The 18,527-nt window shown below is 47.2% G+C and overlaps 1 protein-coding gene across 1 annotated transcript; it reads right to left on the bottom strand.

Moving 5' to 3' along the window:
• Positions 1-15,067: 15,067 nt before the first annotated feature.
• Positions 15,068-15,694, bottom strand: LOC135572223 (uncharacterized; the record flags this gene model as incomplete). The annotated part of the gene is made up of 1 exon (XM_065019835.1): positions 15,068-15,694. A coding segment is annotated over one exon (627 nt), but the record flags the coding sequence as incomplete, so codon positions are not given.
• Between the last annotated feature and the right edge of the window lie 2,833 nt (positions 15,695-18,527).

The raw sequence follows: 18,527 nt of genomic DNA, 5'->3' as shown, positions 1-18,527 counted from the left end.
TGGCTGTGTATGATAGTTGAAGTGGGACTGTGTATAATAGTTGAAGTGGGGATGTGTATGATAGTTGAAGTGGGACTGTGTATAATAGTTGAAGTGTGGCTGTGTATGATAGTTGAAGTGGGACTGTGTATGATAGTTGAAGTGGGACTGTGTATGATAGTTGAAGTGGGACTGTGTATGATAGTTGAAGGAAGTGGGACTGTATAAAGTTGAAGTTTGGCTGTGTATGATAGTTGAAGTGGGACTGTGTATAATAGTTGAAGTGGGGATGTGTATGATAGTTGAAGTTGGACTGTGTATGATAGTTGAAGTGGGACTGTGTATGATAGTTGAAGTGGGACTGTGTATGATAGTTGAAGTGGGGGGAATGTATGATAGTTGAAGTGGGACTGGGACTGTGGGGATGATAGTTGAAGGAAGTGGGACTGTGTATGATAGTTGAAGGAAGTGGGACTGTGTATGATAGTTGAAGTGGGGCTGTGTATGATAGTTGAAGTGGGGGAATGTATGATAGTTGAAGTGGGGCGGCTGTGTATGATAGTTGAAGTGGGACTGTGTATGATAGTTGAAGTGGGACTGTGTATGATAGTTGAAGGAAGTGGGACTGTGTATAATAGTTGAAGTGGGGCTGTGTATGATAGTTGAAGTGGGACTGTGTATGATAGTTGAAGGAAGTGGGACTGTGTATGATAGTTGAAGTGGGACTGTGTATGATAGTTGAAGTGGGACTGTGTATGATAGTTGAAGTGGGACTGTGTATGATAGTTGAAGTGGGACTGTGTATGATAGTTGAAGGAAGTGGGACTGTGTATGATAGTTGAAGTGGGACTGTGTATGATAGTTGAAGTGGGACTGTGTATGATAGTTGAAGGAAGTGGGACTGTGTATGATAGTTGAAGGAAGTGGGACTGTGTATGATAGTTGAAGGAAGTGGGACTGTGTATGATAGTTGAAGTGGGGCTGTGTATGATAGTTGAAGTGGGACTGTGTATGATAGTTGAAGTGGGGCTGTGTATGATAGTTGAAGTGGGACTGTGTATGATAGTTGAAGGAAGTGGGACTGTGTATGATAGTTGAAGGAAGTGGGACTGTGTATGATAGTTGAAGTGGGACTGTGTATGATAGTTGAAGGAAGTGGGACTGTGTATAATAGTTGAAGTGGGGCTGTGTATGATAGTTGAAGTGGGACTGTGTATGATAGTTGAAGGAAGTGGGACTGTGTATGATAGTTGAAGTGGGACTGTGTATGATAGTTGAAGTGGGACTGTGTATGATAGTTGAAGTGGGACTGTGTATGATAGTTGAAGGAAGTGGGACTGTGTATGATAGTTGAAGTGGGACTGTGTATGATAGTTGAAGTGGGACTGTGTATGATAGTTGAAGGAAGTGGGACTGTGTATGATAGTTGAAGGAAGTGGGACTGTATATGATAGTTGAAGGAAGTGGGACTGTGTATGATAGTTGAAGTGGGGCTGTGTATGATAGTTGAAGTGGGACTGTGTATGATAGTTGAAGTGGGGCTGTGTATGATAGTTGAAGTGGGACTGTGTATGATAGTTGAAGGAAGTGGGACTGTGTATGATAGTTGAAGGAAGTGGGACTGTGTATGATAGTTGAAGTGGGGCTGTGTATGATAGTTGAAGTGGGACTGTGTATAATAGTTGAAGTGTGGCTGTGTATGATAGTTGAAGTGGGACTGTGTATAATAGTTGAAGTGTGGCTGTGTATGATAGTTGAAGTGGGACTGTGTATAATAGTTGAAGTGTGGCTGTGTATGATAGTTGAAGTGGGACTGTGTATGATAGTTGAAGTGGGACTGTGTATGATAGTTGAAGTGGGACTGTGTATGATAGTTGAAGTGGGACTGTGTATAATAGTTGAAGTGGGGATGTGTATGATAGTTGAAGTGTGGCTGTGTATAATAGTTGAAGTGTGGCTGTGTATGATAGTTGAAGGAAGTGGGACTGTGTATAATAGTTGAAGTGGGGATGTGTATGATAGTTGAAGTGGGACTGTGTATGATAGTTGAAGTGGGACTGTGTATAATAGTTGAAGTGGGACTGTGTATGATAGTTGAAGGAAGTGGGACTGTGTATAATAGTTGAAGTGGGGATGTGTATGATAGTTGAAGTGGGACTGTGTATGATAGTTGAAGTGGGACTGTGTATGATAGTTGAAGGAAGTGGGACTGTGTATAATAGTTGAAGTGGGGATGTGTATGATAGTTGAAGTGGGACTGTGTATAATAGTTGAAGTGGGACTGTGTATAATAGTTGAAGTGTGGCTGTGTATGATAGTTGAAGTGGGACTGTGTATAATAGTTGAAGTGGGACTGTGTATGATAGTTGAAGTGTGGATGTGTATGATAGTTGAAGTGGGACTGTGTATAATATTTGAAGTGGGGATGTGTATAATAGTTGAAGTGGGACTGTGTATGATAGTTGAAGTTGGACTGTGTATGATAGTTGAAGTGGGACTGTGTATGATAGTTGAAGTGGGGATGTGTATGATAGTTGAAGTGGGGATGTGTATGATAGTTGAAGTGGGACTGTGTATAATATTTGAAGTGGGGATGTGTATAATAGTTGAAGTGGGGATGTGTATGATAGTTGAAGTGGGACTGTGTATAATAGTTGAAGTGGGGATGTGTATGATAGTTGAAGTGGGACTGTGTATAATAGTTGAAGTGGGGATGTGTATAATAGTTGAAGTGGGGATGTGTATAATAGTTGAAGTGGGGATGGGTATGATAGTTGAAGTGGGACTGTGTATAATAGTTGAAGTGGGGATGTGTATGATAGTTGAAGTGGGACTGTGTATAATAGTTGAAGTGGGGATGTGTATGATAGTTGAAGTGGGACTGTGTATAATAGTTGAAGTGGGGATGTGTATGATAGTTGAAGTGGGACTGTGTATAATAGTTGAAGTGGGGATGTGTATGATAGTTGAAGTGGGACTGTGTATAATAGTTGAAGTGGGGATGTGTATAATAGTTGAAGTGGGGATGTATAATAGTTGAAGTGGGGGATGTGTATGATAGTTGAAGTGGGACTGTGTATAATAGTTGAAGTGGGGATGTGTATGATAGTTGAAGTGGGACTGTGTATAATAGTTGAAGTGGGGATGTGTATAATAGTTGAAGTGGGGATGTGTATGATAGTTGAAGTGGGACTGTGTATAATAGTTGAAGTGGGGATGTGTATGATAGTTGAAGTGGGGATGTGTATGATAGTTGAAGTGGGACTGTGTATAATAGTTGAAGTGGGGCTGTGTATGATAGTTGAAGTGGGACTGTGTATAATAGTTGAAGTGGGGATGTGTATGATAGTTGAAGTGGGACTGTGTATAATAGTTGAAGTGGGGATGTGTATAATAGTTGAAGTGGGGATGTGTATGATAGTTGAAGTGGGACTGTGTATAATAGTTGAAGTGGGGCTGTGTATGATAGTTGAAGTGGGACTGTATAATAGTTGAAGTGGGGATGTGTATGATAGTTGAAGTGGGACTGTGTATAATAGTTGAAGTGGGGCTGTGTATGATAGTTGAAGTGGGGGAATGTATGATAGTTGAAGTGGGGATGTGTATAATAGTTGAAGTGGGGATGTGTATGATAGTTGAAGTGGGGGAATGTATGATAGTTGAAGTGGGGCGGCTGTGTATGATAGTTGAAGTGGGACTGTGTATGATAGTTGAAGTGGGACTGTGTATGATAGTTGAAGGAAGTGGGACTGTGTATAATAGTTGAAGTGGGGCTGTGTATGATAGTTGAAGTGGGGCTGTGTATGATAGTTGAAGTGGAACTGTGTATGATAGTTGAAGTGGGGATGTGTATAATAGTTGAAGTGGGACTGTGTATAATAGTTGAAGTGGGGCTGTGTATGATAGTTGAAGTGGGGATGTGTATAATAGTTGAAGTGGGGATGTGTATGATAGTTGAAGTGGGGGAATGTATGATAGTTGAACAATTTAACCTATCTAACAATTTCCTAACAATACACACAATACTCACAAATCTTAGTAAAGGAATGGAATTTGTAATATATAAATATTTGGATGAGCAATGACAGAGCGGCATAGGCTAAGATACAGTATAATAGGATAGAATAGAGTACAGTATATATGTAAACATTATTAAAGTGACTAGTGTTACATTATTAAAGTTACCAGTGATTTCAAGTTTATGTATATTGGGCAGCAGCCTCTAGTATGCTAGTGATGGCTATTTAACAGTCTCATGGACTTGAGATATAAGCTGTTTTTCAGTCTCTCGGTCCTATGATGCACCTGTACTGACCTTGCCTTCTGGATGATAGCGGGGTGAACATGCAGTGACTCGGGTGGTTGTTGTCCATGATAATATTTTTAGCCATTCCTGTGACATCGGGGTGCTGTAGGTGTCCTGGAGGGCAGGTAGTATGCCACCAGTGATGCGTTGGGCAGACCACACCACCCTCTGGAGAGCCCTACATTTGCAGGCGGTGCAGTTGCCGTACCAGGCGATGTTACATCCAGACAGGATGCTCCCAATTGTGCATCTGTAAAAGTTTGTGAGGGTTTTAGGTGCCACGACAAATTTCTTCGGCCTTCTGAGGTTGAAGAGGCGCTGTTGCGTCTTCTTCGCCACACTGTTTGTGTGGGTGGACCATTTCAGTTTGTCAGTGATGTGTACGCCGGGGAACTTGAAGCAACTGTCCCAGTTTCCACTTCTCCTACTCCACTGTTCAACAGAATAGTTCCACAGTGGAGAGAGTGACTAAGAGGATGAGAGAGAGAGAGAGAGAGAGAGAGAGAGAGAGAGAGAGAGACAGAGAGTGAGACAGAGAGAGAGAGATGGAGAGAGAGAGAGAGAGAGAGAGAGAGAGAGAGAGAGAGAGATATGGAGAGAGTGACTAAGAGGATGAGAGAGATAGAGAGAGAGACAGAGAGATGGAGAGAGTGAGAGAGAGAGAGATGGAGAGAGTGAGAGAGAGAGAGAGAGAGAGTCAGTCTCCCTCCACTCTCTCTGGTATTGTTTCAGTAGGTGTAAATTCTAACATAGTCAGCCTCAAGCATCTACAGATCAGTGGGTGGAACAGCACTCCTACCAAAATAGAGAGAGAAAGAGAGAGAGTGTGAATGATAGAAAGAGAGACAGGGAATCCAAAATACTGCCAAAACCACTTTCCAGCATCTATCTGCATAAGGCAGAGTCCATGATACAGGATGGGAAGGAGGGATGAAAAGTGGAGAAGTGGAGAAAGGGGGGATAAACGGAGAACTGACAGACTGGCTCAGGGGTGAAACCCTTACCATAACAGGGAAGTATCTCTTCCACTCATCAATCGATGCCTCAATCTATCAATCAATCGTAATTGTTCCCTCGGGAGGCCTTGTTTAGCAGCAGATAGACAACACTGCTGTGGAAGACAATCCTAAAATCTATACTACGTATAGATGATATACACATATACAACATCGCCTTTGCCCCAAGCAAGCAACCGTCAATCACTCTCAGCTTGAATCATGGACTTCTGTTTGCCTCTCAGCTTGGACTTCTGTTTGTCTCTCAGCTTGAATCACAGGCTTGTGTTTGTCTCTCAGCTTGAATCACGGGCTTGTGTTTGTCTCTCAGCTTGAATCACAGGCTTGTGTGTGTCTCTCAGCTTGAATCATGGACTTGTGTTTGTCTCTCAGCTTGAATCACGGGCTTGTGTTTGTCTCTCAGCTTGAATCACAGGCTTGTGTTTGTCTCTCAGCTTGAATCACGGGCTTGTGTTTGTCTCTCTGCTTGAATCACAGGCTTGTGTTTGTCTCTCAGCTTGAATCACGGGCTTGTGTTTGTCTCTCAGCTTGAATCACGGGCTTGTGTTTGTCTCTCAGCTTGAATCACAGGCTTGTGTTTGTCTCTCAGCTTGAATCACAGGCTTGTGTTTGTCTCTCAGCTTGAATCACAGGCTTGTGTTTGTCTTTCAGGTTGAACCATGGACTTGTGTTTGTCTCTCAGCCTGAACCATGGACTTGTGTTTGTCTCTCAGCCTGAACCATGGACTTGTGTTTGTCTCTCAGCTTGAATCATGGACTTGTGTTTGTCTCTCAGCCTGAACCATGGACTTGTGTTTGTCTCTCAGCCTGAACCATGGACTTGTGTTTGTCTCTCAGCCTGAACCATGGACTTGAGTTTTTGTGGAAGAACAGAAGAATGGATTCATTTTAAAGCATTCTTTAGCTTTCCACTCATCTCTTTCTGTCTCTCCCTCTTAATTGAACTCAAAGGGCTATATGGGCATGGGAAACATATGTTTACATTGCCAAATCAAATGGAATAGACAACAAATAAAAGAGAAATAAACAACATTAACCAACATTATACTCACACCAGTTTTAATAGAATATAGACATTTCAGATGTTATATCATTGGCTGTGTACAGTGTGCAAGTAGTTGAAGTATGAAAGGGAAAATAACTAAACAGATAAACATAGGTTGTATTTACAATGTTGTTTGTGGTTCACTGGTTCCCTTTTCTCATGGCAACAGGCCACAAATCTTGCAGCTGTGACTGAACACTATGGTATTTTACCGTACAAATATGGGAGTTTATCAATGTTTGATTTGTTTTCAAATTCTTTGTGGGTCTGTGTGATCTGTGGGAAATATGTGTCTCTAATGTGGTTTCCACCTCACTTTGTGGGCAGTGGGCACATTGCCTGTCTTCACTTGAGAGCCAGGTCTGCCTATGGCGGCGTCTCTCAATAGCAAGGCTATGCTCACCGAGTCTGTATATAGTCAAGAATGGAGTTAATTCAGGGTCAGTCACAGTGGTCAGATGTTCTGTGGACTCTATGTTAAGGGCCACATTGCATTCCAGTTTTCTCTTTTTTTGGGGGTTGATTCTTTCCAATGTATCAAATAGTTATATTTTTGCTATATAATATTTTGGTTGGGTCTAAACTTGTTTTTGTCCTGAAGCTTTGTGGGGTCTGTTGGTGTTTGTGAACAGTGCCACAGAACCAGCTGGCTGATGGGACTCTTCTCTAGGTTCATCTCCCTGTAAGTGATGGCTTTGTAGTGGAATGTGTGGGCATTGCTTCTTTTTAGGTGGTTGTAGAATTTAACAGCTCTTATCTGGATTTCGATAACTAGTGGGTAGAGTCCTAATTCTGCTCAGCATGTATGGTTTGGGTTTTGCGTTGTGCACAAAATACATTTTTGCATAATTCTGCATGTGAATTATTGGTTGGTGAGTGAACCCCAGTCCTCACAACTAGAGGGCAATGGGTTTGATAACTGATTGAAGTATTTTTAGCCAGATCCTAATTGGGATGTTGAGTTTTATGTTCCTTTCTCTACCTACCTCACTCTCCTTCTACCTCTCTCTCTACCTATCTTTATATATATATATATATATATAGATATCTCTTGCTTCAGCTGCAGTTCAGTTCCACTCTGCTTAAATACACCAAGGTCATTGTTGTAGGTGGCACTGTTGTTGGCTGAGATAAGGAGTATACACAAAAGGACTTCTGATGTCAAAGAATGTACTTCTAGATCTAAGTTTTAGGCTACAGGATGGATCTAAAGCAAGTTTGCGATCTGCTAGTGAAAGACATCTTCTAGTGAAAGACATATATGCTAATGACAGACATATCTGCTAGTGAAAGACATCTTCTAGTGAAAGACATATATGCTAATGACAGACATATCTGCTAGTGAAAGACATCTTCTAGTGAAAGACATATATGCTAATGACAGACATATCTGCTAGTGAAAGACATCTTCTAGTGAAAGACATATATGCCAATGACAGACATATCTGCTAATGAAAGACATCTTCTAGTGAAAGACATATCTGCTAGTGAAAGACATATCTGCTAATGAAAGACATCTTCTAGTGAAAGACATATCTGCTAATGAAAGACATATCTGCTAGTGAAAGACATATCTGCTAATGAAAGATATATCTGCTAATGAAAGACATATCTGCTAGTGGGAGAGCTGGCTCCAGTAATATGATGATAACAGTCGAGACACAGTCACCCCTTCTCGCTCGCATGTGTGTATGTTTTTATTTGTATTTTTATTTAACTGGACAAGTTAAGAACAAATTCTTATTTACAATTAGAGGGTAGAGGGTAGTCCATCCATGGTTTGTCCCATTTGGAGAGCAGAAGCGACTGGCCTTGGTCGAGTTGTGGTCAGGGAACGTCAGGGTCGCTGTATGGGCTCTTTCCTTCAGCTCGGTTGGAGGTGCCATGCCAAAGCCCCAGCCTCTCCCTCAGACCCTGTCTCAGCCACACTCTTCTTTACCTACTCCCCATTCCATTACTCATAGGTTCCACACTCCTCTTCTCTGCCTACTCCCCATTCCATTACTCATAGTATCCACACTCTTCTTCTCTGCCTACTCCCCACTCCATTACTCATAGGATCCACACTCCTCTTCTCTACCTACTCCCCACTCCATTACTCATAGGACCCACACTCCTCTTCTCTACCTACTCCCCATTCCATTACTCATAGTATCCACACTCTTCTTCTCTGCCTACTCCCCATTCCATTACTCATAGTATCCACACTCATCTTCTCTACCTACTCCCCACTCCATTACTCATAGTATCCACACTCTTCTTCTCTGCCTACTCCCCACTCCATTACTCATAGGATCCACACTCCTCTTCTCTGCCTACTCCCCACTCCATTACTCATAGGATCCACAATCCTCTTCTTTGCCTACTCCCCACTCCATTACTCATAGGATCCACACTCCTCTTCTCTGCCTACTCCCCACTCCATTACTCATAGGATCCACACTCCTCTTCTCTGCCTACTCCCCACTCCATTACTCATAGGATCCACACTCCTCTTCTCTACCTACTCCCCACTCCATTACTCATAGGATCCACACTCCTCTTCTCTGCCTACTCCCCACTCCATTACTCATAGTATCCACACTCCTCTTCTTTGCCTACTCCCCACTCCATTACTCATAGTATCCACACTCCTCTTCTTTGCCTACTCCCCACTACATTACTCATAGGATCCACACTCCTCTTCTCTACCTACTCCCCACTCCATTACTCATAGGATCCACACTCCTCTTCTCTGCCTACTCCCCACTCCATTACTCATAGGATCCACAATCCTCTTCTTTGCCTACTCCCCACTCCATTACTCATAGGATCCACACTCCTCTTCTCTGCCTACTCCCCACTCCATTACTCATAGGATCCACACTCCTCTTCTCTGCCTACTCCCCACTCCATTACTCATAGGATCCACACTCCTCTTCTCTACCTACTCCCCACTCCATTACTCATAGGATCCACACTCCTCTTCTCTGCCTACTCCCCACTCCATTACTCATAGTATCCACACTCCTCTTCTTTGCCTACTCCCCACTCCATTACTCATAGTATCCACACTCCTCTTCTTTGCCTACTCCCCACTACATTACTCATAGGATCCACACTCCTCTTCTCTACCTACTCCCCACTCCATTACTGATAGGATCCACACTCCTCTTCCCTACCTACTCCCCACTCCATTACTCATAGGATCCATAATCCTCAGACATACAGACAGATATACACACACATACACTCCTCCTTGCTGTGGTCCAGGGGTTTTAAGGGTGTTGGGGATGAAAACACTGGTGCTGAGGCAGAAAATAGACTGACAGGCCTGGTGAACTGAGCATGATATTTTATTAGGGGGCTGGAGGTTTTGTCCAGGATTTGAGGACAGTTAACCTCGTGGGCTGAGGAAGAAATGTTTTTATACAATGTTTAGGAGAGGGTGTGGAGTAAAGGAGATGAAATGAAAGAAGGGGAGACAGTGGTGGAAAAGAGAGGAAAGGAATTGAGAGAAGAGGAGGAGAGCAAGGGCAATGGATTTATAGCACATTGTGTTAGTATAGCATGACCTGTGTGGGATGTTTAGTGGGTGTATGTTAATGTAGTCAGCCAGGCATAGTGTTTATTTGGTGTGTGAGCATGAGAGAGAGAGAGAGAGACAGAGAGAGAGAGAGTGAGAGGGAGAGGGAGAGGGAGAAAAAGTGTGTGTGTGTGTGTGTGTGTGTGTGTGTGTGTGTGTGTGTGTGTGTGTGTGTGTGTGTGTGTGTGTGTGTGTGTGTGTGTGTGCGTGCGTGTGTGTGTGGGGGGGGTGGTGCACGTGTGTGTGTCATACCAAAGCCATGTTGCCCAGTGATAGAGATGGTCAGAGTTCACATCTGCGAGTTCGAGGCTCTAAAATAATGTTACACTCTGTATACACACACACCAAATCTCCTGGCTGTAGCTAGGGACCTGAGCAATGCCTTGTCAAACAGGGAGAGGGAGAAAAGGAGAGATAGAGAGACAGATAGAGAGAGAGAAAGAGAGAGACAGAGTGAGACAGAGAGGGAGAACAGGAGAGAGCGAGAGAGAGACATAGAGAGGGAGAGAAGAGGGAGAGAAACCTTCCCAGATCTCTCTCCTCACACCCATGTCGTTATTTAATATGGCCGCCTCGTCTCTCACCTTGAGCACCATCTCTTCCTCGCCCAAACTGTTTGCCGGAGATAACACAATCTTTCTGGCAGAAAATAAATAAAAAGGAAAAAAGGAAAGGGACAGAGGCAGGGAGAGGAAAATTCAGCTGCTGTATACGAGGGGCTCTTTGGAGTTTCTCCACACATATTATCAAAATCATTAACTGCCAGGGAACGTTTGTTTTTGTTTAGATTCTTCTAAAGGAGAGTGGGCGTCTCGCTTTTGAATGTGCCAGTGATGAATAGAGCAGACATTTGTCTATCCTTGACCACACCTCCGTCTCTTCCCTCCCTCTCTCTTTCTTTCTCTCTCAGGCCCTCTCTTTGAGTCCATCCCCTCTTTCTCTCTCTCTGTCTATCTCTATGCTGTCCACCCGTCAGTCTCTCTCTCCCTACACGCTATCTCTTTCTCTCTCTCTGTCTATCTCTATGCTGTCCACCCGTCAGTCTCTCTCTCCCTACACGCTATCTCTTTCTCTCTCTCTGTCTATCTCTATGCTGTCCACCCGTCAGTCTCTCTCTCCCTCGGTATCTCTTTCTCTCTCCCTCCACACTGTCCATCAGTCTTCTCTCCCTACACGCTATCTCTTTCTCTCTCCATCTCTATGCTGTCCACCCGTCAGTCTCTCTCTCCCTACACGCTATCTCTTTCTCTCTCCCTGTCTATCTCTATGCTGTCCACCCGTCAGTCTCTCTCTCCCTACACGCTATCTCTTTCTCTCTCTCTGTCTATCTCTATGCTGTCCACCCGTCAGTCTCTCTCTCCCTACACGCTATCTCTTTCTCTCTCTCTGTCTATCTCTATGCTGTCCACCCGTCAGTCTCTCTCTCCCTACACGCTATCTCTTTCTCTCTCTCTCTCTCCATCTCCCCCATCCTCTCTGTGTCTGACGGCTTGCATCTTGGCATATCACAGACAGAAGTCAGGGTGAGGTAGTCATCTATTTACTGTGTGGAGGAAGAGGAAGAGGAGGAGGAAGCTGAGAAAAAGGAGGAGTAGATGGGCGCTCCCTCTCTTGGAGGAAAAACAGAGGCTGCCGCCCTATGGGTCCTGGTCAAAAGTAGTGAACTAAATAGGGAATAGGGTGCCATTTGGAACGTAGACAATCCCACTAAGCTTTCTGACACATCTTGTTGAAGCTGCCCGATTCTACCACTTTGCTTAAGGTCACCGCCTCGTTGAGAGGGTGAGAGATAGAACAGGGGCGAAGGTCACCACCTCGTTGACAGGGTGAGAGATATAACAGGGGCGAAGGTCACCGCCTCGTTGAGAGGGTGAGAGATAGAACAGGGGCGGAGGGGTGGAGAGGCAGAGTGTCAATGCAAGCTGTCGGCTAATAAAGTACAAACACCTTATTCAGAGAAAAGAGATGGAGGGCCACCTTAGTGTTGTTTATACATCATGGTTCCTATCTTGTCTGTGTTTACAGCTCTTAGGAAAATAAACTGGCTAGCTATATTTACATGTGGGTGAATGGCCAAGACCTTTGTGTATTGTGATGGTTGGCTCAGTGTCACTTTATACTAAACATCTAAGAGATGTGAGTCATTGCTATTGTCAGTGTTATGGAGATGCCTACTGTATGTGCTAGTCCCCCATCCTTCCTAGTGCTGTGTGTGTGGGTGGCAGGGTGTGTTTAGCTGCGTTTAGACAGCTCCGCTCTTTTTTACACTAATTGGTCTTTTGACAATCATATCAGCTCTGAAAAATATCTGATGTGAAAAGATCTTGTGTGATTGGTCAAAATTTAAATGAGTGTAAAAAAGACTATCTGAATTGGGCTGCCTGTGTAAAGGCAGCCACAGAGAGGCAGACTGTCAGACACATTGGTCTATAACATCAGGCTTTGATGTCCACAGTACTGCTATAGTTTTATTTTCTCTCTGGTAGTTCATTGATTGATTGATTCATGTCACTGATTGGCCAGAGAGTCCACTCACCTTGGGCTTCATTTGTCAAAGGGGTGAACGCACAAAAAAGTCTAATCTTACTTACGTACATATTTCCTGCCAAGGTTGGTATATACCAACCGCCTAATATATTTATTTACATGTATTATATAGGCATGAATCATAATCATATTGCAGAACATGTCTCTCCTTTTCTGACATGATTGGTTTATTCCCACTACACAACAAATATTAGGTTTCCATTAACAATTGCACAAGACAAAAGACTGAAGTGCCTTTGAACGGGGTATGGTAGTAGATGCCAGGCGCACCGGTTTGTGTCGAGAACTGAAAAGCTGCTGGGTTTTTCACGCTCAGCAGTTTCCCTTGTGTATCAAGAATGGTCCACCACCCAAAGGACACCCAGCCAACTTGACACAACTTTAGGAAGCATTGGAGTCAACATGGGCCAGCATCCCTGTGGAACGCTTTCGAAGTTCCGACGAATTGAGGCTGTTCTGAGAGCAACTCAGTATTAGGAAGGTGTGCCTAATATTTGGTATACTAAGTATATATCCACATATAGATATACACAGAGTGTACAAAACATCAGGAACACCTTCCTAATATTGAGTTGCACCCCCCGCCCCTTCTACCATACCCTGTTCAAAGGCTCTTAAACACGCACAATCCATGCCTCAAGGCTTAAAAATCCTTCTTCAACCTGTCTCCTCCCCTTCATCTACGCTGATTGAAGTGGATATAACAAGAGACATCAATAATGGATCATAGCTTTCACCTGTAGTCACCTGGTCAGTCTGTCATGGAAAGAGTTCTTCATGTTTTGTACACTCAGTTATACACTCAGTCAACAGATATTGACTTTACACGTAACAACTTCCATCCAATTCATGTAACAAAATGTCAACAACATATATGTCAATATGTAACATACACAAAGGTGATCACTATAAACAGATGTGAATTAAAAGTGGTCAGACCCCATATCTGACTAGTCACACAGAACACAGGTCAGACAAGTCCTCTGAAATGCGTGGCAGCTGCTGCCGTGGGGCTTACACCCGGATATTGGGCCAAACCAGGTACTAAAGCCTTTATTTACCGGCTGATCGTCTTAGCCCCCGGTGCTGCACCCATCTCCCAAATGGGGCTTAGCAGAGATTAACCAGGGGAAGATCCTCTTTCTGATATTTAGCTCTTCTAATCGTTCCATTAGAACAAGAGGATAGAAGGCCTGGTGGCAGTGTGTGATACCAGACGTGGTTTTGTATCACTGTGTTTGTCTGCGTTTTGGTTAAGTGTGTGTGTGTGTGTGTGTGTTTGTTTGTGTGTGATGATGTGGGGGAGAGTAGTTCTGTTGTAGCTCTGACCTGGCTAGACGACCCACCTACCTTACCGGGTCCATGTGTCGGATGTGTTTGGGCCGATATGACAGATGAATGAAACCCAATGACATACAGACAGCCAAATGTAGCACAGGACCTGGACAGAAACGAAAAGAAGGACCTGTCTCTCTGCTTACAGCTCCCATATGTGAGTTTTACTGAAGCTCACAGACCACATCTGTTAAGATGTTACATTTTAGCAGATGCTCTTATCCACAATAGTGTGCATACATTTTCCTACTGGTCCCCCGTGGGATTCAAACCCACAACCACAACCCTGGCGTTGCAAGCACCATGCTCTACCAACTAGGCCACACGGGACCCTGTGCTTATATCTCTAAGCCTCATTACAAATCAAGTTGGACAGCAGCAAACAGGTAGCTGATAGGACGACTCCCATGAGGAACATGGTGGGGCTTGAGGGTTTTGGAGAGGGCCAAGCCATCTTCAGAGGCATGGAGAATTGGGCTTTGGTAGTTTGGAAGTTGGAGTGTCCTATAGGGCTTTATCGTTACAACACATTCTGAATAAGATGAGCTGGGGTCCCTTAGGGACTCCTTACAGAACGGCTTTAGAATGCAGTAACCTGGATATTAGCCAAAATAGAGAGCCTCTCCATCATCCCACCGACAACCAAAATGCTCTCCCAACGTTTAATTAGAGTGCATGGGACTGCCCCTTCCAGACATTTCTTCCCTCCCTTGCCCCCCCCCTCCATCTGTCCTCTCCCTCCTTCCCTCCATCTCTGTCTCTTCTTCTCTTTCTTGCATAAACGAGTGTGTCTGCACAGGCGTAGGATTGCCGTGACAGATGAATGCGCTATGGCTAAGCTGGTATAATTCCACTTCCCTTTATAGGACTGACTTCCCTCAGATGTAAACACTGTTTCAAAAACAAAAGACTGAGGAGAAAGAAGAGGGAAAAATATAACCCCCGTCAAAGGAAAATAATCACGGCCACATAAAATTGAACTAACGGACAATTTAAATACACCAACAACAGCTAAGTGTAAGACGTTTTTTGGACTCAGAGACAGAAAATGTAATTGCTTCTGAAAATCCCAAGGTTTGCTTGTACGCCTCCTTTGCGGGGACAGAAAACAAAGGGGTGGCCATCCCCGTTGCCTGTCTCGAGAAAGGGGAGATTCAGGTAGATGCAATGGTGATGGAAGGAGATGCAGGGGAGACGGAGGGAGATGCAGGAGAGACAGAGGGAGATGCAGGGGAGACGGAGGGAGATGCAGGGGAGACGAAGGGAGATGCAGGGGAGACGGAAGGAGATGCAGGAGAGATGGAAGGAGATGCAGGGGAGACGGAAGGAGATGCAGGAGAGATGGAGGGAGATGCAGGGGAGACGGAAGGAGATGCAGGAGAGATGGAAGGAGATGCAGGGGAGACGGAAGGAGATGCAGGAGAGATGGAGGGAGATGCAGGGGAGACGGAAGGAGATGCAGGGGAGACGGAAGGAGATGCAGGAGAGATGGAAGGAGATGCAGGGGAGACGGAGGGAGATGCAGGAGAGATGGAGGGAGATGCAGGGGAGACGGAGGGAGATGCAGGGGAGACGGAAGGAGATGCAGGAGAGATGGAGGGAGATGCAGGGGAGACGGAGGGAGATGCAGGAGAGACGGAAGGAGATGTAGGCGAGACGGAAGGAGATGTAGTGGAGACGGAGGGAGATGCAGGGGAGACGGAGGGAGATGCAGGGGAGACGGAGGGAGATGCAGGAGAGACGGAAGGAGATGTAGGCGAGACGGAAGGAGATGTAGTGGAGACGGAGGGAGATGCAGGGGAGACGGAGGGAGATGCAGGGGAGACGGAGGGAGATGCAGGAGAGACGGAAGGAGATGCAGGGGAGACGGAAGGAGATGCAGGAGAGACGGAAGGAGATGTAGGGGAGACGGAAGGAGATGTAGTGGAGATGGAGGGAGAAGGAAGGAGATGGAGGGGAGATGCAGGGGAGACGGAAGGAGATGCAGGGGAGACGGAAGGAGATGCAGGAGAGATGGAGGGAGATGCAGGAGAGACGGAAGGAGATGTAGGGGAGACGGAAGGAGATGCAGGAGAGACGGAGGGAGATGCAGGGGAGACGGAGGGAGATGCAGGGGAGACGGAAGGAGATGCAGGGGAGACGGAAGGAGATGCAGGGGAGACGGAGGGGAGACGGAGGGAGATGCAGGGGAGACGGAAGGAGATGCAGGAGAGATGGAGGGAGATGCAGGGGAGACGGAGTGAGATGCAGGAGAGACGGAAGGAGATGCAGGGGAGACGGAAGGAGATGCAGGAGAGACGGAGGGAGATGGAGGGAGATGCAGGAGAGACGGAAGGAGATGCAGGAGAGACAGTGGGAGATGCAGGAGAGACGGAGGGAGATGCAGGAGAGACGGAGGGAGATGCAGGGGAGAGGGAGGGAGATGCAGGAGAGACGCAGGAGAGACAGAGGGAGACGGAGGGAGATGCAGGTGAGACGGAGGGAGATGGAGGGAGATACAGGAGAGACGGAGGGAGATGCAGGAGAGACGGAGGGAGATGCAGGTGAGACGGAAAGAGATGCAGGGGAGACGGAGGGAGATGCTGGAGAGACAGAGGGAGATACAGGGGAGATGGAGGGAGATGTAGGGGAGATGGAGGGAGACGGAGGAGAGACGGAGGGAGACAGAGGGAGATGCATGGGAGACAGAGGGAGATGCAGGGGTGACGGAGGGAGATGGAGGGAGACGGAGGGAGACGCAGGCGAGACGGAGGGAGATGCAGGGGAGATGGAGGGAGATGCAGGGGAACGGAGGGAGATGCAGGAGAGACGGAAGGAGATGCAGGGGAGACGGAAGGAGATGCAGGAGAGACGGAGGGAGATGGAGGGAGATGCAGGAGAGACAGAAAGGAGATGCAGGAGAGACAGTGGGAGATGCAGGAGAGACGGAGGGAGATGCAGGAGAGACGGAGGGAGATGCAGGGGAGAGGGAGGGAGATGCAGGAGAGACGCAGGAGAGACAGAGGGAGACGGAGGGAGATGCAGGTGAGACGGAAAGAGATGCAGGGGAGACGGAGGGAGATGCAGGAGGGCCAGAGGGAGATACAGGGGAGATGGAGGGAGATGTAGGGGAGATGGAGGGAGACGGAGGAGAGACGGAGGGAGACAGAGGGAGATGCATGGGAGACAGAGGGAGATGCAGGGGTGACGGAGGGAGATGGAGGGAGACGGAGGGAGACGCAGGCGAGACGGATGGAGATGCAGTGGAGACGGAAGGAGATGCAGGAAGACGGAGGGAGATGCAGGGGAGACGGAGGGAGATGCAGGAGAGACGGAATGAGATGCAGGGGAGACTAGGGGGAGATGCAGGAGAGATGGAGGGAGATGCAGAGGAGACGGAGGGAGATGCAGGGGAGACGGAAGGAGATGCAGGAGAGATGGAGGGAGATGCAGGGGAGACGGAGGGAGATGCAGGAGAGACGGAGGGAGATACAAGGGAGACGGAAGGAGATGCAGGAGAGACGGAGGGAGATGCAGGGGAGACGGAGGGAGATACAGGAGAGACGGATGGAGATGCAGGAGAGATGGAGGGAGATGCAGGGGAGACGGAAGGAGATGCAGGGGAGACGGAAGGAGATGCAGGAGAGATGGAGGGAGATGCAGGAGAGACGGAAGGAGATGCAGGGGAGACGGAAGGAGATGCAGGAGAGATGGAGGGAGATGCAGGGGAGACGGAGTGAGATGCAGGAGAGACGGAAGGAGATGCAGGGGAGACGGAAGGAGATGCAGGAGAGACGGAGGGAGATGGAGGGAGATGCAGGAGAGACGGAAGGAGATGCAGGAGAGACGGAGGGAGATGCAGGAGAGACGGAGGGAGATGCAGGGGAGAGGGAGGGAGATGCAGGAGAGACGCAGGAGAGACAGAGGGAGACGGAGGGAGATGCAGGTGAGACGGAAGGAGATGCAGGAGAGACGGAGGGAGATGCAGGAGAGACGGAGGGAGATGCACGGGAGAGGGAGGGAGATGCAGGAGAGACGCAGGAGAGACAGAGGGAGACGGAGGGAGATGCAGGTGAGACGGAGGGAGATGCAGGTGAGACGGAAAGAGATGCAGGGGAGACGGAGGGAGATGCAGGAGAGACAGAGGGAGATACAGGGGAGATGGAGGGAGATGTAGGGGAGATGGATGGAGACGGAGGAGAGACGGAGGGAGACAGAGGGAGATGCATGGGAGACAGAGGGAGATGCAGGGGTGACGGAGGGAGATGGAGGGAGACGGAGGGAGACGCAGGCGAAACGGAGGGAGATGCAGGGGAGATGGAGGGAGATGCAGGGGAGACGGAGGGAGATGCAGGAGAGACGGAGGGAGACGCAGGCGAGATGGAGGGAGATGCAGGGGAGACGGAGGGAGATGCAGGAGAGACGGAGGGAGACGCAGGCGAGATGGAGGGAGATGCAGGGGAGACGGAGGGAGATGCAGGAGAGACGGAGGCAGACGGAGGGAGATGGAGGGAGATGCAGGAGAGACGGAGGGATATGCAGTGGAGATGGAGGGAGACGAAAGGAGATGGAGGGGAGACGGAGGGAGATGCAGGGGAGATGGAGGGAGATGCAGGGGAGACGGAGGGAGATGCAGGAGAGACGGAGGGAGACGCAGGCGAGATGGAGGGAAATGCAGGGGAGACGGAGGGAGATGCAGGAGAGACGGAGGCAGACGGAGGGAGATGGAGGGAGATGCAGGAGAGACGGAGGGAG

Source organism: Oncorhynchus nerka, linkage group LG6, assembly GCF_034236695.1.
Source record: "Oncorhynchus nerka isolate Pitt River linkage group LG6, Oner_Uvic_2.0, whole genome shotgun sequence".
NCBI classification, from domain to species: Eukaryota; Metazoa; Chordata; class Actinopteri; order Salmoniformes; family Salmonidae; genus Oncorhynchus; species Oncorhynchus nerka.
This window is presented reverse-complemented; position numbering and strand designations above follow the sequence as displayed.